General features: G+C 40.1%; 2 protein-coding genes across 2 annotated transcripts; one reads left to right on the top strand and one right to left on the bottom strand.

The window, feature by feature from the left end:
- Positions 1-1,578: 1,578 nt before the first annotated feature.
- On the top strand, positions 1,579-4,806 carry LOC112164426. The gene is made up of 2 exons (XM_024300618.2): positions 1,579-2,806; positions 4,432-4,806. The coding sequence occupies exon 1, from the start codon at positions 1,593-1,595 to the stop codon at positions 2,793-2,795; it is 1,203 nt and encodes a 400-aa protein (XP_024156386.1). The 5' UTR covers positions 1,579-1,592; the 3' UTR covers positions 2,796-2,806; positions 4,432-4,806.
- Positions 4,807-13,300: 8,494 nt separating this feature from the next.
- Positions 13,301-21,084, bottom strand: LOC112167807 (tyrosine-sulfated glycopeptide receptor 1). The gene is made up of 5 exons (XM_040506062.1): positions 20,937-21,084; positions 20,539-20,619; positions 18,439-18,562; positions 14,560-16,165; positions 13,301-13,486 (listed from the first exon to the last, which is right to left on the bottom strand). Exons 1-5 carry the CDS (start codon positions 21,082-21,084, stop codon positions 13,301-13,303), a joined length of 2,145 nt encoding a protein of 714 aa, XP_040361996.1.
- Positions 21,085-25,125: the final 4,041 nt, after the last annotated feature.

A 25,125-nucleotide genomic window follows, 5' to 3' on the forward strand; every position in this document is an offset into this window, starting at 1 on the left:
GAAAAGAAAATGGTCAGTAGTATGGTTGAATCAGAATGACATCTAACACCATCTAGTCCTCTTGTCCGACGGCAAAATCCCTAGAGATCTTAGAAATCATCTTCTGCTCCGTCTGACAGCAGATCCCCACGATGTCATTGTTGGACAAGCCTGCATAGTCCCAATGTTCCTCTGATCTTGAGGGTTGGTGGGTGGGCAAGTTAGGGCCTTAAGGCCAAGGTTGTCATAAATCTAGATCGAGCCTGATCTGGTCCGCTTCTAGTATGAAGTTGGAGGCTTGTGAAATAGAGGTATCGATGGAGTTGAGGTGATGGGGTAGCAAGATGGAGAAGGGTAGTTGTAGGGCTAGGCTGGGGAGACTTCCCACAATCGTTCACATGTCAACGTCTGATTGTTATCACAAGACGGTTGGTAATGCAGGTCGCCGATCATCTCATTATGATCTTGGTCAGATGCAGCGCATACGGCTGGCGGTGGAATGAGGTGGCTAGCTCGAGCTACTAGGGTAGTGGTATGTGGCTAGTGGTGCTGGGCATTATCGGGACTTCTTTTTAACGAATCTTTCTAGTGGCTGGTTCTAGGAATTATTCTTAGCCTAAGTTTTTTTTACTTTCTAGTTATTTTTCTTAGTTGTCTTTGGCTACAGGGTAAATCTCTACCATCTGGTTTACAATTTTTTTTCCTTCTTTTTTTAAATAAATTAGAGGATCAGGTGATATTAACTCCTTTGCAGTAGCCAATTTGTGGCGTCTAGCGCCCTCCCACAATCCCGAAGAATTGGGGGCTACTACAATTGGGAACCCACCACCGCCCATCCCTCTAATAATTTATTAACGAATAGGAAATACAATGGGAGGGCATAAACCTTACCCATGAGACAAAACCAAACAAAATAACAGACTCTCTAACATAACTAAAGAAAAGCAAAAAACAAGACAAGAAAATTATCTAGAACGAAAAGTCCAATTATACAACAATTCTCCTAGCGATTGGATTTTGTGTTTTGTGAGTTAGGTTTTACCCTTTTTTTGTTCAGTGTGTAGGCTCATTTTGTCCAGTGTGTGACTTAATGATCGATGTTTATCAGGTCTTAGTGTACTTGGGTTTAGAGACATGATCTAAGTTGTGGAGTTGATGTATATGCCGTCTCCGACCCTCTATCAATGATTTTATCTCTTTATCTCAACAACAACAAAAAAAAGAAAAAAAAAAGAAAAGGAGAATGCAAGTATACATCCAACTAAAAATAGAAAACCTAATCAAACTAGATAATTAGACTAATAACAAAATTCCATCCAAAATAATTAGAAAACCTAAATTTTCAGATTGAATATAATTGTCATTTTAAATAAACGAGCTTAGTGAGCGTAGTAGACTTAATGATCGATGTTTATCAGGTCTTAGTGTGCTTGGATTAGAGACATAATCTAAGTTGTGGAGTTGTTGTATATGCCGTGGAGAGTCTCCAAATGAATATGTCTCTAATCCAACTAAAAATAGAAAACCTATCTTAATTAGACTAATAACAAAATTCCATCCGAAATAATTAGAAAACCTAAAATTTTCATATTGAATTTAATTGGGTTCCCCCAATGGGCAGTAAAAGTAAGAGGATGAAACATCTAGACTACACGAGTAACCATTCTGTCCGTTCATCAATATCCTCTCCTTCAAGCTCCGACGATTCTAAATGCTTTTCCAAGACGCGTCATCTCCACCGTCCTGATGACACTTCCAAAAGAGACAAACAGAGGCAAAGGGAGAAGGCCAAGAAACAGAGGAGCAAAAGTGAGGCAAAGAGAATGAAATCGAAAGACAGCGATAAGAAGAAGCAGAGAGCTTATGAGATTGATGATGATTCTGGGTCTTCGAGCGGTGGTGATCCGCAAGCGGTTCTGCGAGACTTGTTGAAGGAATTTCCTAATATTGGGTGCGATTTGAAGCAGCTTTTGCAAGTGATCGATGGGGGCAAAGCGGTTGACATAAATGGACTAGCTCAGAAACCTCTGATCAAGCCTCTCAGGACTCTGTTCCTTTCCTTGAATCTCAGGACTAGCTCAGAAACCTCTGATCAAGCCAACCAAGCAGTTGTGAAGCTGAACAAGGCCTTTAAAGAGCTACAGGATCCGGAGAAGCGGAGAGCGCTGGATGAGAAGATTGAGCTCAGGGAGATGCAGGAGAGATTCATTGTTGAGTTGAGGGCAATGCGGGAAGCAGCAATGTGGAGAAAGATGCAGGGGATTTCCATGGAGGGTGATGAGGAGCTACTGGCAGGTGATGTGAGTGGTGTTAAAGCGGCACGAAAAAGAGATGAGAAAATGACAGAGCTTCCTCCAGAGAGGAAACATGGTATGAGTACAAGGCAGTCGACAATGTTTAGCAGGAGTGCTAAACAAGGGCGAGGGGATACCAGTGGATGGACTGATGCTCCTTCTGAAAGAGCTTGGAAAGCTAAGATGGAGTACTTACAAGCCTATAATGAGTTTGCATCACTTGCTTCGAATGAGGAGGAGAGGAAGAGGAGTTTAGTGGCAGAGTTGATGGACAATTACAAGAAAGATAAACGATCGAAATCATTGCTGCAAAAGCACCAAGAGGAGATTAGAGCAAAGAGAAAATACTCCAAGCAACAGGCAGAGGAGGAAGACTGGGTGGGGAAACATCCGTGGAAGCCTTGGGACCGTGAGAAAGATTTGGCAGGTGGTAGACAACGTGTGAAATTGGATTCAAAAAACATGACTCGAGGTTTGTCATCTCGGTTTTCTGGAGGATCATACCAGAGGAACTTCCTTTAGCCATGAAATGGGTGAGCATCTTGGTTTTTCCACGCTTTAATTGATAAGTCTTACCTTTTTACACTGAATGGACGCCTTGCCTTGTAGTAATTATAAATGAATGATTGTTGTCTTGTATCAAATTTATTGTTAACATGAGGAGAAATAGTTTGGATATTTCTATGTATTGTAAAATTTTATGACATACTATATCTCTGTAAGAGCAAAGCTTTCCAAGGAACTGACGTTGAGTCGATGTGAAGGTAATCTTTGTTTTTTCTTGAGTAATGCCTTTCACTGTTCTTGTGTGAATTATACTGGGAAAAGACTGGATCTTTTGTTTCTGGGTTTCTTTTTACTTCTAAGCATTTGGGTAACAACCATCAAGTTAGCCACTTTTTCTGTGCTGTCACTGCTGTGGGTTTTTGATCTTTGTTATAAATTATGGAAAATCAGTCTATGAGGTTCTTGATAGCATGTATATAGTGCTAGTACATAAAGGACTTGGAAATTTTTTTTTTTCTGGGTACTTAAATGTACCATTTTTCGCAACAGAGTATAGAGTATAGACTGTACATCTTGGAATTGATAAGGTTTGTTGATTTACTGGTTTGTGTAATTAGACCAACAATTGAAGGATCAAATGCCATCTTCCATCAGGTCAGTTTGATAGGAAATGTCTTAAGAATTTTCTTGGTGAACTTTTTTATGTCTTTGCTTTGAAATTTTTTCTTATGTCATGATAAGCAATGATGTTGTTTAATTTTTTTTGTCAAAAATAAACTTGCTTGCTTGAATTAAATATGGAACATTTACTCGGAAAGATCATGGCTTTGGATAAATGGTTTGTATTTGTGAGAAGTATGTAGGTGTGTTACTTGAACCCTTTTTCTCTCAAATTGTGTGTATGTGCATTTCTTTTTAATTTTTTATGATCCTATATGTACCGCTCACTCATGACTCATGAGCACTTCAAATCGGGTTAAAAGAGATCAGCACCATCTTTGGCCCTTTCTGGTGCAAGAACTGCAAATTATAAATAAAACCTTTTCTGGTGTGTTGGTATGCTCTTTGTAGTAAGGTTACCCTGTATCTGTTCATTTCCATGAAGATGGTGTGGAGCTATACTGGTGAAAATCTGATTGTGAAGTGTTCAAGTTTGCTTCAGGGCACATTCAATAGCAGATTTAAGCATATAGATGTTCTAACTACTAATTCATTGCATGTCATTGATCCTGTACAATTATCACGTTCCTTGAACAAACATATTCACATGTAGATAAAACATTTTCTAGGTTTTGAAATGAAAAACCAATACCAAATTTGCGTATTGAAGCTCTAAACCTTCTGTGTCATAGACTTGTATCGGTGTTCTGTGTACAAGGCTCATTTATGAACAATGTGCAGCTTCCCTAGGTGTGTATTTTTCTGTTTGAAATAAAACTCTTAATCCCAAATTAATAGTGACAATTAAAAGAGGGAGGTCTGTTCCCTTCATCCCATGTAGAAGTTGAAGTCTCCATTTAATTCCATTTATCTTCATTTTTGTGAAGCCAGTGCTTAGTGGACTTGCTTCCATAATTGTTCTATTGACCTAAGCTAGATCTTAATAGTTGCTAAGTTGAAATTTACACTAATCTTTAGAGAACTGTTGCAGGTACCAAAAAGCGCAATGGATGGTAGAAGGATATGAACAGCAGATACATAATTCGTTTTATTTCCTTTCTGATCTCATCACTCCAAACAACAGACAGAAGAATACTACAGAATATTTGTGAGAACAAACTGTGAGTGTGCCTTACATTATACATTACCAGCAAACAAAAACAGAATAAGTACAAACCTAGAGATATGTCATCTAGCTTCTGAGCCTTTGCTGCATACGCATTGTTATCATCACTGAAAGCCTACTATGTACATTTTCCAGAATATAGAACCACATACTCCCAAAAATCCTACAATGAACCCAAGAACAACCGAAAGCCATGGAATTTGTTGCCCATTAATATCAAGAAGATATTGATTGTTGTCATTGCCTTTCTGAATGCCCTTATTTGGATTTGGTAGGCACTCATTTGAAAGTGGTGGACCACAAAGTTTGGGATTCCCCTCAAATGCAGTGGCATTGAAGCTTTGCAGCTGAGTACTTGTTGGTATTTGTCCTTCAAGATTATTGTATGAGACATTGAAAGATGACAAGAAGTTGAGACTAGTCAATGACAATGGGATTTTTCCAGTCAAATGATCCGTGGATAGATCCAAATTCTCCAAGTTTTTGAGGCTGCACAGTTGCTCTGGAATGTTGCCGGAAAAGTTGTTATTGCTAAGACTCAATGTATGAAGAAGCTTCAATTGACCAATCTCAGTAGGTATGTTCCCATTAATGGTATTACTGCCTATGTATATTGCAGGAGGAAAGAAAGACAATTTGTACGTACTGCACTAATCTTGGACCTTGAAATCCATAGATGGGCAATTCAAGATAAATTTCATCAACTTGAGCTGTAGAGCGTTCAGATACTAACATCGGTAGTTTACAAAGCTTTTTCGGAAATCCACTTGAAATTCGGTTGTAGTCCAAACTTATATAAAAGAGCCTTGGAAGAGTTCCCAACCAACTAGGAATTGTTCCTGTGATTCTATTAAACTCAAGACTCAAGATCTCTAGCTTCTTGAGCTTAGATTACCATACAGGTAGTTGACCTGTCAGTTCACATGTACCCAAAGCTAACATTCGAAGATTTTGAAATCCTTCAAAATCAACCATGCCAAGATTAGCCGGAAATTCCTCACCTACAAAACTAGATGATACGAGATTTTTGGAATGCATCAGTATCTTCATTGCCTTAGTGATATTTGTCATTCTATTATAACCAAGCGAGAGGAAGGACAAGAATTTCAATGACAGAATATCAGGTTGTATTTCTCCTTCTAGATCATTAATGCTCAGCCGAATTGCTTTCAGGTACTTGCAGGAGTAAAGGCTTATTGGAATTATACCGGTGAGGTGATTCTTCCCAAAATCAAGTTTACTGAGTTTATTAAGTCTGGAGAAATTAAGCTTAGAGATATTCCCTTCCAAATTATTGAATCCCATATTCAATTCTGTAAGGCTTGTGCAATTCATCAAAGATGGGGGCAGAAAACCTTCAAGATTATTGAATTGAAGGAGTAAGAGTTTCAATTTGGAGAGCTTGCCGATGCCTTTATGGAGCATGCCAGTCAATCCATTAGTGTTGAGGTCAAGGATTGAGAGGTTTGTGAGGTTGGCAATTCTTTCACTAATTGCTCCATGTAGCGAATTGCGAGGTAAAGCAATTTCTTCAAGTGTGATGGCATTGTAGATATCATCTGAAAGTAATCCCAACAAGTTATTGTAACCAGCACGAAAAGCTTGCAGTTTGGAACACTCCCCTAGTCCTTGAGAAATATTGCCAGTAAATTCATTGAATGAAAAATCCAATAGCCTAATCAAGGGAGAAGAATGAAGACAAATTGATGATGGAATAGAACCTGAGAATGTGTTATTGCTAACATTGAAACTAGTCAAATTCCAAGCTTGTTGGAAGAATGAAGACAGAATTGCACCAAGTAAGTGATTGCTGGACAAATCAAGCATTTGGAAGTTTTGGGATGGTAGAGCAAATGGTAGTTCTCCGGAAAAAAGGTTGTCGCTCAAATCTACTATTTCAAGATTTTACAAGGACAAGAAGAATCTAGAACTTTGATCTAGAGAACCATAAAGTGAATTGTGGGAGAGATTCAAGGGTGTGAGATGTGTGAGATTTCCAAGTGATGATGATAGAATAATACGTTCTTTAAGTCCTTTGGAAGGTAATTGCAAATGGGTGATCCGTCCACCCTGATGACATGTGATGCCCTCCCAATTGCAACAATCCGCAGAAGTCCAATTTAACAGAGGAGAAGACAGAGTGAGAGCGAAGGACATCAGAGAGCTGCGTTCGCTTTGCAAGCATGAATGTTTTCAAAAATGATATTAGAAAAGAATATCAAGAGCAAGAAGAAAAGGAATGCATTAGCCATTTGGTGATAAAGCTGCACTAGCAGGTTTGTTCTATATTCATTGTTTTAGATCAGATTTCACTCATGTTTGTATTTATAGTGAACTAAATGAGGTCAGCATAGACCACATAGGTTGCCAGAAGGATCAGCAAGTTCATAATCCAGTCTGACCGTCATTACATCTTTTTTAAGATAGGTATCATTTTCATATTGATAAATAAATGAAGATATTTTGGCATGAAATCTGTATCTAAGATTTGTGACAGAGGCCTTTCCTTTCCTGATTTTGTATGTTTACAATTGCATATATCAGCTTCCCTTCCTTTGCTCATAGAATTTATCTAGCGGTCTCTGTTTACTTAGAGAGTACATAGCCTCATTACTGAAAGAAAGAAAGAAACAAAGGAAAAAAAAAAGTGGCAGAATTATTTTGTGAACGAACTGTTCTTTAATCAGCCAAACAAATCAAAACACCAAAGTAGGTGCAAACCGTGCAATATCTAGCCAGCTAGCTAGCTTCATATTGATGCTTTTTGTCCTGTTGATTTGCACAGTTATCATCACAAAGAAAAAGCTCGAAAGAAATCAGCTGCATCATGGGCCTTTCTGGTGCAGGAAGTTCAAATTATAAATTGTTGAAATTGATTTTCCTTAATCTGTATGTCTACAATTGTACAATTATATAGCTAAGATCTGCTCTACTGTTACCAACAGAATTCAATGCTATAAATACAAATATTCAAAACTAATCTACAGTTACACAATCAGTTTTGATTGTGGAGAGGTTACACAATCAGTTTTGATTGTGGAGGAAATCAATGTAGGAGAGTGATTTGCTCTAACACCCCCCCTTCAAACTGGGCGGCTCAGGACGCACAAGTTTGGTACACAGGAGATTATGCCGCTGCTTGTGAAGTGGTTTAGTAAGAAGATCAGCTGGTTGATCGACGGAAGGGACAAAATGAACCTGATGACTCCCAAGTGCGACCTTTTCACGAACAAAGTGATAATCTAACTCGATGTGCTTGGTGCGAGCGTGAAAGACCGGATTAGAAGCCATGTATGTGGCACTGAGGTTATCACAGTAAAGCCGAATGGGGTACGGAATATGGACACCAAGTTCATATAGTAAGAAGCCTAACCAAGTTGTCTCGGCACTGGAATGAGCAAGGGATCGATATTCAGATTCGGCACTGGAGCGAGCAATGGTAGGTTGCTTTTTGGAACACCAAGAGACAAGGGTATTGCCAAGGTAAATGAGATAGCCGGAAGTGGAGCGGCGAGATTCTGGGCAGCCGGCCCAATCCGCATCAGAGTAAGCAGAAAGGTGGGCACGTTGGCGTTGAGGACTAAAATGGAGACCATGGCCTAGTGTGCCTTTGACATAGCGGAGAATACGTTTGGCTGCAATGAGATGTGGAGCACGAGGTTGACTCATGAATTGTGACACAGAATTGACCGCAAAGGCGATGTCAGGGCGTGTAATGGTTAGGTACTGCAAGGAGCCAACCATCTCACGAAAGGCAGTTGGATTTTCAAGAAGATCACCATCATGTGTGGTGAGGACAGCCTTTGCCGACATTGGGGTGCTCACTGGTTGACCGAGTAATAGATCATGCTTCTTTAAAATATCATGAGCATACTTGAGTTGATTGATGTGAAGGCCGTTGGAATGAGGCTGGACCTGTAAACCAAGGAAATAGTGAAGGGGACCAAGATCCTTAATGTCAAATCCACGGCCCAAGGCATCAATAAAAGTTTGAAGAAGCTGATCACTGCTGCCCGTAATGACAATGTCATCAACATAGAGTAAAAAGAAAATTGTATGCAATCCATGTTGATAGATGAATAAAGATGAGTCAGCTTTACTATGTCGAAAGCCAACAGAAAGTAGAAAAGAGCTCATGCGTTGAAACCAAGCACGGGGTGCTTGTTTGAGGCCATAAAGTGCCTTGTGAAGCTTACAGACATAGGAGGGCCGAGAGGAATCGACGAAGCCAGGAGGCTGAGTCATGTAAACGTCTTCCTGAAGATAGCCATGGAGGAATGCATTTTTGACATCCAGCTGACGGAGAGGCCAACCCCTAGACACAGCAACACAGAGAACGGTTCGAATGGTAGCGGGCTTGATAACAGGACTATAGGTTTCACCATAGTCGATCCCGTGCTGTTGATGGAATCCTTTGGCAACAAGGCGGGCCTTGTAACGCTCAACTGAGCCATCCGGGTTCCGCTTAATGCGGAACACCCATTTGCAACCCACAATATGCTGAGATGGAGAGGGAGCAACAAGGGACCAAGTATGGTTTTTCAACAAAGCATTAATCTCCTCGGCCATGGCAGCTCTCCAATTCACATCTTTGGAAGCCTGAGTATAACAAGTGGGTTCCATGGAATTAATAACAGATAAAAGAGCTTTTGGAATGGGATACTTGACAATGCCATCCGTACGAATTCTGGGCTGGATGATTCCATCTCGGAGTCGAGTCCGCATGGGGTGTGTTGGGGGCGGCGCCTCATCCGCCGGGATCGGTGGAGGAGCTGGTGCCGGAATTGGTAGAGGAGGGGGAGGTACAACGACCGGCGATGGAGGGTCAGAGGCGATCGGAGGTTCTGCAACGATAGGAGAATCGGTGATGACCGGAGGAGCATCATCATTTGGTTGCTGATCGATGGTGGACTGAGCAGGCGGCTCGGGTGCAGCCACCGGTCGGTGACGGCGGCGGTAAGTCAAGACTGGAGGAGCACGACCAGTGGGCGGCGATGAGGGCAGCTGGGCTGGCGATGAAGGAAGCGGAAGCACGAGATTGATGGAGTGCATGTCTGATTCTAGAGACGCCAAGGGTGGATTTTCACCAGAGTGTGAACTTGGGTCATTGGACTGCAGCCTTGGACTTAGGTCATTGGGTTGGTCTGCGCGAAAAGGAAGGGCAGATTGCTCAATTTGGTGATCAGGTGGGCTTGGGCCAGATGACACTGAGCTAGGCAGGATGGCCTGCGGAGGTGCAATGTTAGCTCGATTGGAGAGAAGAGTGAACTCGAAGTGATCTGAAGCTGAATTAGTGTGTACCTGCAAATTTTTGTAGGGAAAATTGATTTCGTTAAATAAAACATGACGCGAGATATAGACACGACCGGTGTTTGGATTGAGACAACGATAACCTTTGTGTTGGGGACTATAACCAAGGAAGACACACTCGACACTACGACTAGACAATTTGTTGGGAACATTTGTACCTAGGTAAGGAAAACATGAGCAACCAAAAACACGAAGGGATGAATAAGAAGGAGGATGACCATAGAGACGTGTGTGAGGAGTATCCCAATTGAGAGTAGAAGTGGGAAGAATGTTAATGAGATATACAGAGGTGAGAACAGCCTCAGCCCAAAGAGTTTGAGGAGCACCCGAGGTGAGAAGTAGAGTGCGAGCCATAGTGGCAATATGTCTATGTTTTCTTTCAGCAAGCCCATTTTGTTGTGGAGTGTATGGACAAGAAAATCGTTGTTGGATGCCCAAAGAGTCACAAAACTGGGAGAAGGCATTGTTGACATATTCTGTACCATTATCACTTTGAAGGTATTGTATAGAACTGTGGAATATAGTGCGAATCATAGCAACCAATTTTCGAAAGTGAGTAAGGACCTCATTTTTCTGACGCATAGGATAAAGCCATGTATAACGAGAGTATTCATCTGTGAAAAGAACATAATATTTGAAGCCAGTGACAGACAAGGTAGGAGACATCCATACATCACTATGAATGATAGAAAATAGAGAAGAGGCGGAAATATGGTTGGAAGGAAAAGGAAGTTGATGGGACTTGGTAAGTGCGCAATTATGACAAAAAGAATTAAAAGAAAGGGTGGAGCCAAGAGTAGATCCTAAACGAGCTAAAACAGAAGAGGAGGGATGACCTAAGCGATTGTGCCAAAGAGACGAGTGAACAGAGGAGAGGGCATGGGGGACCGTGGACATGGAAGACAGGCTAAGCGGATAGAGACCATCTTTGCATGGGCCCTGAAATAACAAACGACCAGTACGTAAACAATAGATTTGATAGAAATCTGGAGCAAATAGGAAGAAAACAAGATTATCCTTGGTGAAACGAGCCACAGAGAGAAGATTTTTACGAATTGACGGAATGCGAAAGACATTTTGTAAAGAAAAATTGGAAGAACCTAAAGACAAGGGGAGGTTACCAGTATGGGAAACGGGCATTGAGTCCCCATTACCCATATATACATTATGAGGCCCACCATAAGGTTGTGGATTGCTGACAGACATAGATGTCATGTGATGAGTGGCACCGGTGTCCGGGTACCAATTTGGATCAGCAGCATAGTGGACTCCAGCGAAAGGGGGAGCAGTACTTGGGCTGGAAAAACCTTGTTGGCATGGAGAAGAAGAGGAAGCCCAAGTAGGAGAAGGGAATAACCCAGGTAGGTTGTGGTGGTGCTGCATCACGTACTGAGGATTCCTGCCGCTGGAAAAGTATTGCTGCTGGAATATTGCTGGAAACAGTATTGCTGCTGGAACAGTATTGCTGCTATTGCTGGAAAAGTATTGCTACTAGCAAAATATGGCTGCTGGAAAATAGTGCTGCTGGAATATTGCTGAGACACAAGATAAAGGAGAGACGCAGGAGGACAAGATTAAAGAACACGATGTGAGAAGAAGAGGGGACACAGGTAAGGATCCTAGACCTAGGCTGATACCATGTTGAAATTGATTTTCCTTAATCTGTATGTCTACAATTGTACAATTATATAGCTAAGATCTGCTCTACTGTTACCAACAGAATTCAATGCTATAAATACAAATATTCAAAACTAATCTACAGTTACACAATCAGTTTTGATTGTGGAGAGGTTACACAATCAGTTTTGATTGTGGAGGAAATCAATGTAGGAGAGTGATTTGCTCTAACATAAATTAAACCATATGTGCTGTGTTGCTTATTGTCACTCTAGATTTGTTTATCTCCATGAAGATGGTGTGGTACTGGTGAAATCTTGTGAAGTGTTCAATTTGGCTTCATGGGACATTCAAAAGCAATTTTGACCAGATATATGCAAACTATTTTAATGTCATTGATTCTGTACAATTAACACATTCCTTGGAGGAACATATCTACAGGTAGATAAAAGGCCTTCCAGGTATTGAAATGAAAAACCAACACCAGATTTGCATACTGAAGTCTAACCCTTTTATGTCGTATCTATGTTTTCTGTGTACAAGCTTCTGTATGAACAATGTGCAGATTCCCTAGGTGTATATTTTCTGTTTGAAAGAAAACTCTTTAATCCAAAGTAAAAGTGACAATTGCAGGAGAGGTGTATACCCAGTAAAAGTTAAAATATTCCATTTAATTCCAATTGTAGTCATTTGTAAGGCCACTGCATAGAGGTATTGCTTTAAAGTTGTTCAATTGACCTGAGCTTGACTGTAGTAGTTGCCAATTCAACTGCCGAGAAGGAAAAGTGAGAGCAAAGGACAGCAGCGAGCTGCGTTCGCTTTGGTTGCAAGCATGAATGTTTTCAAATATGATATTGGAAGAGAATATCAAGAGCAGAAAGAAAAGGAATGCATTAGCCATTTGATGATAAAGATGCACTCGCAGGTTTGTTATCAGATTTCACTCATTTGTATTTTTTTTTTTTTATACGGCTGCCCTTAAGCCTTGATCATTAATGAAACCGCAGAATACATGGGGGGGGGGGGGGGGGTGGGAGGGGGGGGGACATTGTGCCTAAACCCCAAACCCCAAAAGACAATGAGCATCGAGCGAACATCCTGATATAATAATAGGAGTCTCAGCTAAACATATGTATTCTAACAAACACCAATTAGCGAATAGTACACTACTGGCTACTATATTCACTTTACATTTGTGGTGACACACTAGAAAGATATTGCTCACCCGGAGCCATAATTTGTTATTACTTTCAGCTTTCCCATTATGTTGCCACCGGAAAAACAATCCGGTAGCACTTAGTTTCATTATGCTACTGGGAGGTTGCGACCATTTGACGAAGCAAGGAACTCGCCGCCTAGTCAGAGCAGAAAAGACATACAAGGTGCGCAGTCCGGGACAAAGTCCATGTCGCCCAACCACAATAGGGTAAGGATTTATTGTCGGCATAAAGCCACATCTTACAAACAAATAACAATAAACTAAAATATGAAAATTAAAAACTGACCCAAGGCCCAATCTCAAAGCCTAGGCCCAATCACTCCTAAGGAATTGGCCAGCCCAACATCCAACCCAAATCTTAGTAAGAAAACACTAGCCCACCACCAAGGCCCAACGTAGCATTAACACTGCCGCCCCCTGCACAATGATGCCGTCGCCGCCTCCGCTGCACCCCCTACACCAGCACGCCACCATCGTGTCAAGGCCTCGATCGCCATCACACCACCCTAGCAACCAAACCATACCAAATCTGGGTTGAAAATCCCAGATTGCAACTCTTAGATATCGGGGTTGAAGCAAAAGGACCGATTAATCCCATCTCTGCCACCCAAGTTGCCCATCCCCAACCAGTCCTGCAACGCAATCTTGACCTGCCTCTGATGCACTAACGCCTTGAGGTGCAACAGCTCCTTGAGGTATCACCACCGATGCGGCGCCGCCCAGGTATGGTATCTCACTAAATATGTCGTCTTCTGCCAATAGCCGGATCCAATCCTGCGACAAACCATCATCACAACAACAGACAACCCGTCCGGCTGCACTCACCACCCTCCGACGAGGCCAGAAGCCTGCCTCGACCCAGTGAGGGGCCGGACGAGCATAGAGGAAAATACGAAAACCCTAGGTTTTTCTAGAAACTCATGGAGCGCGTTCTGTGAAAGAATTAGATTTTCCTCATGTTTGTATTTATATTGAACTAAAATAAGGACCTTCAAATTAATTGATGACCACATCCATAAGTCCCCAGAAGGATCAGCAAGTCCATAACCCAGTATGACCAACATTAAGAAAGATAGTTATCATTGTCATATAGACAAATTATGGAAGATATTTTGTCATTCTCTATATACTAAACGTGAGTTGTACTGTTTTACTGTTCGTAAGAGCTACAGTGCCTTGGTGTTAAAAGACGGTTCTGCCCTCATTTGAGATTTTTTCTTTTTTTCTTTTTTGGTTTTGTTGTGCATCGGTCTTATCTTCTTCTCTCTTCTAGAGCCATCTAATGTAAATTGAGAGAGTGGGTAGCTTTGTCTCTTTTCTACAGTCGTCTAATCTAAATTGCGAGTGTGATCTGGATTTCTATAATCAGTGGATTGCTTCTTTTTTCTATAGTCATATAAGGAGGATTGAGAGGTTTAGGGTCGAAGAGATAGAGAGAGAGAGAGAGACAGACAGACAGACAGATAGAAATCGGGTGTGTTTCTTTGCTTTGCACGAAGAGATAGAGAGAGATCGGAGGCAAGTGGAATCTATAGCCAAGTTTTGCGACATAGACCTTTCTTTTCCTGATTCTGTGTACAATTGCACATGTCAGCTTGTCTTCCTTTGCTCGTATAATTATCTACTGGTCACTGTTAAGTGTTAACTTAGAGAGTACATATATAGCCTCAAAATTGTAAAAAATAAAAAAATAAAGAAAAGAATTAAAAAAAAGGTATAATTATTTTGAGAACCAACTGTTCCTTGATCAGCCAAACAAATCAAAACACCAAAGTAGGTGCAATTATGTAGCTAGCTAGCTTCTAATTTTTGTGTTTCGTCCAGTTCATATGCACTCTTATCATCACAATAATGAACTTATTTTTAGCATTGTCTAGGTATTGAAAATATGCATTTCTCCATGTCTTCTTGAGCATCAAAGGACCACAAACTCCCCAAAATCCTGTAATGAACCCAAGCACAATGGAAATATAAGACCATGGATTTTGATTTTGAGACGCATTCTCGACATCTTGGTTTTTGCCCTTTTCATCACCATCGATGACCCCATCGATGACCTTTCTTGGTTGACACTCTTTTTGAAGCAGGGCGCCACAAAGCTTTGGATTGCCTTCAAATGCATACGCACCGAAGCTTTGAAACTGAATGCTTGTTGTAATTGGTCCTTCCAGATTATTGTATGAGACATTAAAAATTCCCAGCAAGTTAAGGAATGTCAATGAGGCTGGAATCTTCCCAGACAAATGATTGTTGGAGAGATCCAATACCTTTAAATTTTTAAGATTAGATATTTGGTGTGGAATGTCACCAGAAAAGTTGTTGAAGCTAAGATGCAACTCACTGAGAAACTGCATTTGGCTGATCTCGGAAGGTATACTTCCACTCATGTTGTTGTTTGATAGATCAATCATTGGAGAAAAGAGAGACAAAGAACTGTACTGTATAGTGTCTCCATCTTCCGGTTTGTCAAATATAGGCAGCTCAAGATGATTACGATCTACTTGAGCTGCAGCTCGCCCATGTACCAACATCGGCAGCCTACAAAGTTCTTTTGGAAAACCACCTGAAATTTGGTTGGATGCCAAGAGTATAGAATGCAGCCGTGGTAAAGTCCCGAGCCAACTAGGAATTGACCCTGTGATTCTATTAGAATTCAGATTCAGGATCTCCAGCTTCTTCAGCTTAGATAACCATCCAGGTATTTCACCAGTGAGTCCACAAGAACTCAAATCCAAAAGTCGAACACTTTGGAATCCATCAAATTCAACAATCCCGTCATCACCTGGCATTTCACCACCTAGAAAACTAGATGAAATGGTGAGGAATACTAAACTTTTGCAACCCATTAATACCTTCACTGCCCCTGTGACATTGGTCAATTGTCGTTTGTTGAAACTAAAGGATAAAAAGGACAAGGATGACAACGATATAATCTCAGGTTGTATTAGTCCCTCTAGATCATTTTCGCCTAGGCGAATTGCTTTCAAGGATTTGCACGAGTAAAGACTCCTTGGCACAGTACCGGTGAGGAGATTCACCGCTAGATCAAGTTTACTAAGTTGACTCAGTTTGGAGAAATTAAACGTGGAGATATCTCCTTCCAAGCTGTTGGCTCCTATACGTAGTTCTACGAGCTTCGTGCAATTCATTAAAGAAGGGGGCAAGGGACCTTCTAGATTGTTCGAATCAAGGACTAGGAATTTCAACTTCGAGAGCTTCCCAAGACTTGGAGGGAGAACACCACTGAAATGGTTATAAGAGAGATCAAAAGTGTTGAGGGCAGTGAGGTTGACAATTTTATCACTAATGGCTCCATATAGGGAATTACTAGGCAACTCAATCTCTTCGAGTGTGGTAGCATTATAGATATCTTCCGGAAGTAACCCTGTTAGATTATTGTAGCCTGCACGAAAAATTCGTAGTTTGGAGCACTTGCCTAGTCCGGGAGAAATACTGCCATTAAAATTATTGAAGGAAAAATCTAATAGCCATATCAAGGGAGAAGAATGAAGACAAATATAGGACGGGATGGAACCTGAAAATGCGTTATAGCTCAAGTCAAGAACCTCTAGACGATTCAATGACAAGGGTAATTGAATGTGATCTAGTGAACCATAAAGCGAATTGTGGGAGAGATTGAGGTGGGTGAGATGTGTGAGATTTCCGAGTGAAGGGAAGGTATTACCTCCTTCGATTCTGAACCCTTTGGAAGGTAACTCCAGATGGGTGACAAAACCATACTGATCACAAGTGATGCCCTCCCAATAGCAACAATTGGAGGAGTTCCAAGTTATGAGGGAAGAAGAGAGAGTGAGAGCAAAGGAGAGGAGAAAGCTGCGTTCATTTTGGTTGCATGCATGAATATGAGAAGATATGAAAGAAGAGAATAAGAATAGGGTGCCAAGGAAGCCTCGAGCCATTTGGTGATTATGGTTTTCTCTGTTTTAGTATATAACGATGCATAATCTATTTATATACTAAAACAGAGCAGGAGTTACTGTAGCTCATGAACAGTAACTCCCTTAGTAACAATGCGCTACCGTTTTTGCCCCTCTGTTTTCTGGACTTGTGCATTGTTGCCCCTGATAGGTGTCGCAGCCTGCCACTGTTGGGGTGTTTCGTTTACATCTGCGTGTTTGCTCTGGAGAAGGACATCTGCTTCTTTGTTCTACACAGAGAGAATGAGAGAGGGGTGGAGAAAGGGAATGGGTTCTGCTTCTGCCTTCTGCATCTAGGCCAATTGAGGGTTAAAGGACTCATCCAATTCGCAATAGCATCATGTTGACAAAATGAACATGAACTAACGAGTGTGGAAGAGGAGCTAAAGTAAGCGAAACCCTCACTCTCCAAAACTTAATTGGCACCCAAAAGCACTATTTTTCTTTTTCTTTTTTCGTTCTTTTTCTGTTGTTGGATTGATTGGGAATTGGGTTCCTTAATTTCATTGCAAAGTATTCGTCTGTTTGTTGGAGTGATTGATTGGGAATTGGGTATTGCAGAGAGGGAGAGAGTAGAGGAAGAAGGGAGAGAAGAAGAAGAAGAAGAGATTCAGAAGTAAGCAACTAAACTATCGAAAGAGGGAATAACTTCCTGTGGAATGTTCCTATGCCAAACCAAATCCAATTCAAGAACTTCCTGTTCTATTTAATCGGTATTGGATCAATAATTAAAGAAACCTTTGTAATTTCAATTGATTGTTAGATTTTGATAAAGTTTGCATCTTTTGTTTGAGTTGGATTCATAATGTATTAAAATTGAAACCATGAATCATGCTTATACAGAATATGAAGTGTAGTCTAAGAAACAGAATGTCTCAAAAAGGCAGATATTCACACCATGAATATTTGAAACTTTAGATGATTCTGTCATTACTACATGTTTGCCTTGGTGTTTGGGTAGCGCAGTAGCTGGTCATCTCTTACTACGTAGCATCGTGCCAGCTTCATGTCTACTACCAAGTAAAAGTCTGGGAAAGACAACCATAATCCCTTCCACACAATACAATTTTCTCCAACACAACCATAACAGTAAAGACGTCGAATTAGACCAAATGTGAATGGAGATATAAAAATTATTCGATCCAAATATCTAGGTATCTGTGGATTTTGAGTTTTGATTGGATTAAATATGATTATTCGTTTAGACTATGTCTTACCTCATATGGAAGCAAGATTGACAATGTCAATGTGACCCTCACAGTACAATTTTTTCCAACACAATCATACTTCACTGTCGAATTAGACCAAATGTGACAATGTCAATGTGACCCCGTAATCCCTTCCAATTTTCTCCAACACGACCATAACAGTCAAGACGTTGAATTAGACCAAATGTGACAATGTAAATGTGACCCCATAATCCCTTCCACACAAAACAATTTTCTCCAACATAACCATAATTTTCTCCAACACAACCATAAAAGTCATGACGACGAATTAGACCAAATGTGACAAACCATAATTTTCTCCAACACAACCATAAACAATCAAGACGACAAATTAGACCAAATGTGACAATTTCAATATGACCCCATAATCCCTTCCACACAATACAATTTTCTCCAACACAACCATAACAGTCAAGAGACTCAAGGCGTCGAATTAAAGCAAATGTGAAATGGAGATATAAAAATTATTCATTCCAAATTTCTAAGTATTTGTTGATTTCTTGTTGATTTTGAGTTTTGATTGAATTAAATACAATTATTTGTTCAGACTAGGTCTTACCCCATGACAAGGCCCACCCCAAATTTCATCCTGAAACCCGAAGAAGCCCTGCGGGACCCACCTTTAAAGAAGATTTTACCGAAAAATTTCGGCAGAACCTCCCCTAAAAGTAGGCAACCCAAACCTGTAAGAAACCAAAAACACTCCTAATAACCCAACCGTATCCTCCTGGAGCCACCCTACTCCCATATTCCAAATACTACACCAATTTTTCAATCAGACGACAGTTTTTCACTGTCGTCTGATAATAGGCGCTGATGTTGTCTATCTCAATGCTGTCTGATACATGAATCAGACAATACCACAAAACTGTCGTCTGACAAAGTTAACTACAACAGCAACTACTACACCGTCTGTTGTCTGAATACCACGAAGAACAACAACAATTGGTACCGGAACTCTTGTGCAAAGTAATTTCATATGGTAGACCCTGGAAGAATGTTGACATGTAATGAATATTTAGAGAACATTGATTTGTACAAAAACTATTGTCTGAATGAAGCTTATAGATCAGCAATGTAATTGAATACTATTGACTGACTTTGAACAAGACAACATGAAAACTATTAAAGCTATTGTGTGTCATTGCTTCAGACAATAGTTTTTTCTTTATGTTTGTTTGTTAGACAATGGTTTGCGATTGGTATTGAATTGTCTGAGACAGAAAAGAAGATATACAGTCTATACAATTGAACAACATATCCTTGATTCCAAAAACCATTTCATTCCATCAGCAGTATTCATCCTAACATTTACACAGGAATTAAGCTTGCCCAAGTGCCTATATCTATTTCATTACCTTAACAAGCTTTCAAGTTTCATGAGCTTTACATGATAATAAAAAAGAATACAATTTGCTCGATCTCCCAAGATAGTTGTAAGCAAAATCACTGCAAGGAAAGTAAAGTAGATGCAATTAATAAACTGTCAAGACAAGTTACAAATGTAGATCATAATCAATTTCCACCTCTTGCCAACTGTTATCATGTAGAAGAGATGTAATAGTTGCAAATATGCACTAGTTTAATTATAACAGTTCTAAGCGTACAAATGCAGCAGGTCACCAATTCTCTTGTTCTCCAGCTAGAGTTCTCACATCCAAAAATCCTACACATAATAAATTGCAGCTTATAAATGATATATAATCTTAACAGGAAATTGAGACAGCTAAATTATGTGCCTGAACCAATATATAAAAGTCAATGAAACTAGGATAAAAAATAGAATCCACACACACAAATTTGTTTTAGTTTCAGTAGTTTCGTAAAATCCCTCAACAAAAACATAAACACAGAGCCCAAGCAAAGCCTTAAAAAAATCAGAAGCATACCAGTATCAAAACTAGGAAAAAAAGAGGGAGTAGCACAAGTGCGAGTGGGAGCAGCCAAAAGGTGCTTCTGCCTTGATATCTACATTGATAATTACAAGAAAAAAAAAAAAAGGTGCTGATGTCAGAACCCAATAAGACTATTGAAAAATAACAAATATATGAACAGAAAGTCATAACAACAAAAATGCATCTTTGGTTTAATGTATAAATGAATTTACGAATGCAATGAAATTAATCTATGATCTCATCAACAATATCTAGTTTGGTCAGAGAAGGTATCTATATAACAATTATTATGCAATGCATCATGCACTAACAAAGAATGGCTTCCTCATAAACCTCCTAAAACCAAAGTCAAGAGCATACTAGGAGCACACACTCCTGATAAGAATTTATCAAAACAGAAAGGTTCACTAGGAGCAGCCTTTGGTTCTTCAGTCTTGCTACCCGTTTGCTAACAGTCCTACATACTTCAAGTTATAGCTAACAATTCAATTCAATTATAGCTTGTTCAACTACAACCAGTGTTCAATGCGTAAAGAATAACCATAGGGGGGAAAACAAAGTCAAAAGCATGCCATGAGCTAGGGAAAAGCAGGAGTAGAATTAGTGCCCGCCATTGTTTCTGGAGCCTTCACCGTTTCTATTTGCAGTAGACAATTACATTCATATTAGCTTTCGTCATGCAACTAGCCTCATGCTTCAATCATTTGACTCAGACAAAACCCAAGAATAAACAGAAACAATGAAACTTCATAGTCTAAGCTAACAATCAGCCAAGTATCTATTGTCAACTAAGCAATCAACAAAATCAAATCGAGCCATAAACCCTAACCAAAATCCAATAAAATCTACAATTAACAACAAAATAAAATGACAAAATCAAGTAAAACTACCTTGGTGGTTACTCGGTAGGAGAAGTAGGCCTGCACGCCATTGCCCAATTACACAGAAACAGTAACAGAGACTAACAGGAACGGTTGCGATGACAGCGATCCAAGGGCTCCCCAATATACTTGTCTGCTACTCCATTCAACCCAATTGCAATTAAGATCAGCCCAAACTCAAATTTACAAACAAATTCATAAAATCAAGGCCAAATTGGGGAAGGGAGAGTGGTAGATTGTAATTACCGTGACAATCGCGAGCTTCGGGTTCTAGGCCAAACCTTTGAAAGGGTTCGATGATGAACTGCTTCTTGTCGGGCTGAGGGGGCTGGGTCTTTTTGCGGGACAAATTGTTGGGTTGGCACGGCGGCTGTCGTCGTAAATGTCAGAGTGGTTGTGGTAGCGTTGGGAGAGCCAGAGGCTGTCCATATCAGCCAGAGAGATTGGATCTGAGAGAGGTTTACGATGATGGGCCGTTCCCCCTTCCTTGTGCGGCCGCCCTCCCGAACACCTGACGCTCAGATCTAATCTTGTTCAGCATAAGAGAGAGAGATTAGAGGCAGATGACTGGCAATTTGGGCGAGGATAAAGAGAAGAAGAGAAAGAGAGATATAGAGGTATATGAATTCGTGAGAGGGAAATTAGAATTCGTGGTCTGGTCATCTCGATTGACGGAGGGGTGGCTGGGTTTTGTTCTCCATTGCCTAGGCTATCTTTTGGTGGTGGCAGTGTCAAAAGACGACATACGGAAGTCGAGCTTTTCGGCGTGACAGAGAGAAGATGAGAGAGAGAGAGAGAGAGAGAGAGAGAGAGAGAGAGAGAGAGAGAGAGAGAGAGAGAGAGGGGTTTGCCGCCTGAGCGAGGAAGAAGGAGCAAAGGAGGAAAGGCTAGGTTTACATTTCCCTTATATACTACTCAAACATTTCACCAAAATTTGGTCGAACGGAGGGAAGTGAAATTTGAAAATTTAATAAAGTGTTAAAATCCAATTTTTGGGCGCCAACATATATATTGAACCCTAAAACTCACACAACATAAACTCAAGTGCATTGTCTGAAAAAGAGTGGCACAACAGAAAACTAAAAACTGTTGTGTGAATCAAAACAATCACACAACATCTTTCAGCAGGCATTGACTTAAAAGATATCGGACAACAGACACCTAATAACAGTTGTGTGATTCAAAATAATCCGACAACAGCAAAAATTAACCATTGTATAAATGAACCTTGGACAACATCACATAATAACTGTTGTCTGAATTAATTCATTCAGACAACATCAAAAAATTCAAACATTGTCTGAAATGCTATTGCACAAGAGCCAAGAAAAAACTGTTGTTGGATTCGAAAACTTATACGACAGAATATTTCTTGTTGTCGTCTGATTATTTCAGACGACAGTTAAAATGTTTGCTGTCATCTGATATGTGTTGTCTGATTCCGAAATTGGTGTAGTGCCACCTCACAATCAAAAAGAAATAAAATAGTATTTCAAATACTTAAAGTCCAACGAAGCTCCATAATTAAAATACAACAATTCACCAAAGTTAGGTCATAGACCTCAAATATAATTCATTACAAGTCTGGGTCACAATTCCCATAGTAATCAGAGCAGTCTAAAAACAGAAATTGATATAAAGTATAACAGGTTAAACAGGTAACCTACTATATGAGATAATGGAATCAGGTGCGGTCACTATGGCTCACTCCTAATACGCCGAGCAGCAACGCTGTAAACTGGGCATTTGAAACCGAAGGGCCCAGGGGGAAAGCATTTAAAAACGATGTTAGAGTGAGTGGACAAAAAGTTAATAATTATAACAAAAGGAAAAAAGGAAATGGTTTTATACTAATTTCCCACAATTTAACTTTGGAAAATAAATTTCCGATGCATACAAGATTTAGAAAATTTATTTCCTTAACTTCAAAGAGAGCGTAAAGAACATAATCCAACCCCGCTGGCTAAAATAAATAAATAAATAATATGGGGAAGAGATTTCACCATACGGGTAAAGGAGCCCTTAGGCTCTACCCTCGACTGCCACTCACACATAGATTGTGTGAGGAGGAGTACTAATAACCTTGACTACCACTCACGTGAGGAGGAGAATAAATCACCTCGACTGCCACTCACAAACACAAAGTAAGCGAGGAGGAGACACTAACAGAAAGACCCGAGTATGGTGAGGAAAAAACATTCGAAATCAATAAATCCATAAGACTTCCCCAATTCTCGCAAGAAAAAAGATATATTTCGATGACGTGGCCCCGCACGCCAAAATATTCTCAGATTCACAATAATTAGCCCAACGATAATAAATAACTGTAAATCGGCAATAATCATATAAATCAATATTTAAACTCCCGAAATCCAAATCATGTTACCGAAAACGATTCAAAAATCCAAATCCAAGCATAACAATTTCATATTTGAAATCCATACAGAAATAATGCCAAAATTATGATTCAAGGTAAAATATTATGCTCGATAAGAAATATGATAAATAAATACAGCAATCACTCATCATTACGGGAACAATAATTGCATGCATCAATATTTAAAACAAAAGTCCACTCACAGTATTAGGCTAGTCCTGTCGTCGATCGGTATTCTCCTCGTATGGAGACTCCTTCCGTCCTGTGCGAATAGCACTCGTAAAAAATATAATTACATGACGGGAATTTAAATTTACGATAATTAGATATTGAAATTTCTAAACATCTCCTTAAACCCAACTCCATCAATCCCTCTCGGATTCCATCCAAACTACACCAATAAAGCTTATTCGTCAATTTATAATTTCTAGGCAAAATTCAAGAGAAATCAGACAGTCGGATTCTCGAAATTCGATAACCAAAACTTTTAACTTTTCAAAAATTCATAATCTATTCACAACTTCTTCAATCTTCACCAAAATCACAATTACAGCTTCTACAACTCAAATACCATTTAATTAGCTAAAATTAGAACCCAAATCTCCGCCCTACGGACCACCACGCGCCATCTACATTGGCGGCACATGGGCCCCACGCGCCGCCAGCAACCACTTCTGATGGCCACTAAAATTTGGCTACACCACCTACTCAACAAACCTAACATTTTTCTCAAGTACAACAAGTTCCAATTTTACCTTGAAGAGCTCCAATTTGGCCAGTGAACACAAGCCTAGACAAGCCTAGAAATTTCAAAACCCTAGTTTCGAAATTTCTTCGATTCACTCTCCACTCCGCGAATTGAAGCTAGAAGCTTGAGGGGAAATTATCCATGGCTCGAGGCGCTTCTGATATACCTGGTTTTGTGGCCGGAGATGGCAGGAATTGGAAGAAATTGACGATTGACACCAATTGTTAGAGTAAAGTTTGGAAGCTTGATTTGTGAATTTCAAGCCAAATTTCGTGAACCACCACCATAGGCATGTCAAGGAGGAGGAGGAGCGTCTTCCAATGCCCAGAGTTCGTCGGTGGGTGGACGAAAAGAGCCGATTTGGCCGGAAAATGGAAAGAGGCCGGAGGGGAAGAGGAGAGAGAAAGTCAAGGTAGGTTTCCATTTCCGGAAACCTACCACCGTAACTTTCTATATAAAAAGTTGCCGTGAACAGTAACTTTCACATTTTAGCCCATAACTTCCACATACAAACTCTAATTTAAGCATCCCACATGTCCACAGACTCAATTTAACGTCCCCTACAACTTTTGTGAAGGAAATTTTCTCAAATTGTTAACCCATAAAAATTCAACTTCTAGCACCCCCCCTAAATGATAAAAACTGAAACCGAGGACAATAAAGTGTATAGTAATTCACTTATACACAGTAAAATGGTAAATCAGATATGGGGCGTAACAATTCACCCCCCCAAAAAAAAATTCGTCCTCGAAATTTACATACCTGTCAGAAAAGATGGGGGTACTGCTGTCTCATCTGGTCCTCTGGTTCCCACGTAGCTTCTTCTACCAAATGATTACTCCAAAGTACCTTAACCAAAGGTATGGTCTTGTTCCTGAGTACCTGCTCCCTTCTATCAAGTATCTAGATCGGTTTCTCCTCATAAATTAGATCTTCCTTCAACCGAATAGGCTGTTCTTCTAAGACATGAGAAGGATTAGCAATATACTTGCGGAGCATGGACACGTGGAAGACATCATGAATTTTTGATAACCTTGGAGGTAGTATTAACTGATAAGCAACTTGGCCAACTCGCTCTTTTATCTTAAAAGGTCCAATATATTGAGGACTGAGCTTCCCTAGTTTTCCAAATCTTACAACGCCCTTCCAAGGGGATAATTTCAAGAATACCCAATCACCTTTTTGAAATTCCAAGTCTTTTCTGCGATTATCCGCATAACTCTTCTGTCTACTCTGAGCTGCCCTGAGTTTCTCCTTGATCAATGTACATACATAACACAAAATCACATGCATCTCTCTAAGATACATACGAAACACATGCATTCACAACACAAACATAACAAAA

The sequence above is a fragment of the Rosa chinensis genome, chromosome 5 (genome assembly GCF_002994745.2).
Source record: "Rosa chinensis cultivar Old Blush chromosome 5, RchiOBHm-V2, whole genome shotgun sequence".
Classification (NCBI taxonomy): Eukaryota; Viridiplantae; Streptophyta; class Magnoliopsida; order Rosales; family Rosaceae; genus Rosa; species Rosa chinensis.

Coding starts and splice junctions, on each gene's coding strand:
- LOC112164426 (XM_024300618.2), top strand. CDS start 1,593: ATGGGCAGTAAAAGTAAGAGGATGAAACATCTAGACTACACGAGTAAC.
- LOC112167807 (XM_040506062.1), bottom strand. CDS start 21,084: ATGGACAGCCTCTGGCTCTCCCAACGCTACCACAACCACTCTGACATT. Junction 18,563..20,538: donor CAATAGATACTTGGCTGATT/GTTAGCTTAGAC, acceptor GGTTTCTTACAG/GTTTGGGTTGCCTACTTTTA. Junction 13,487..14,559: donor CTAAAAATAAGTTCATTATT/GTGATGATAAGA, acceptor GGTTTGTCGCAG/GATTGGATCCGGCTATTGGC.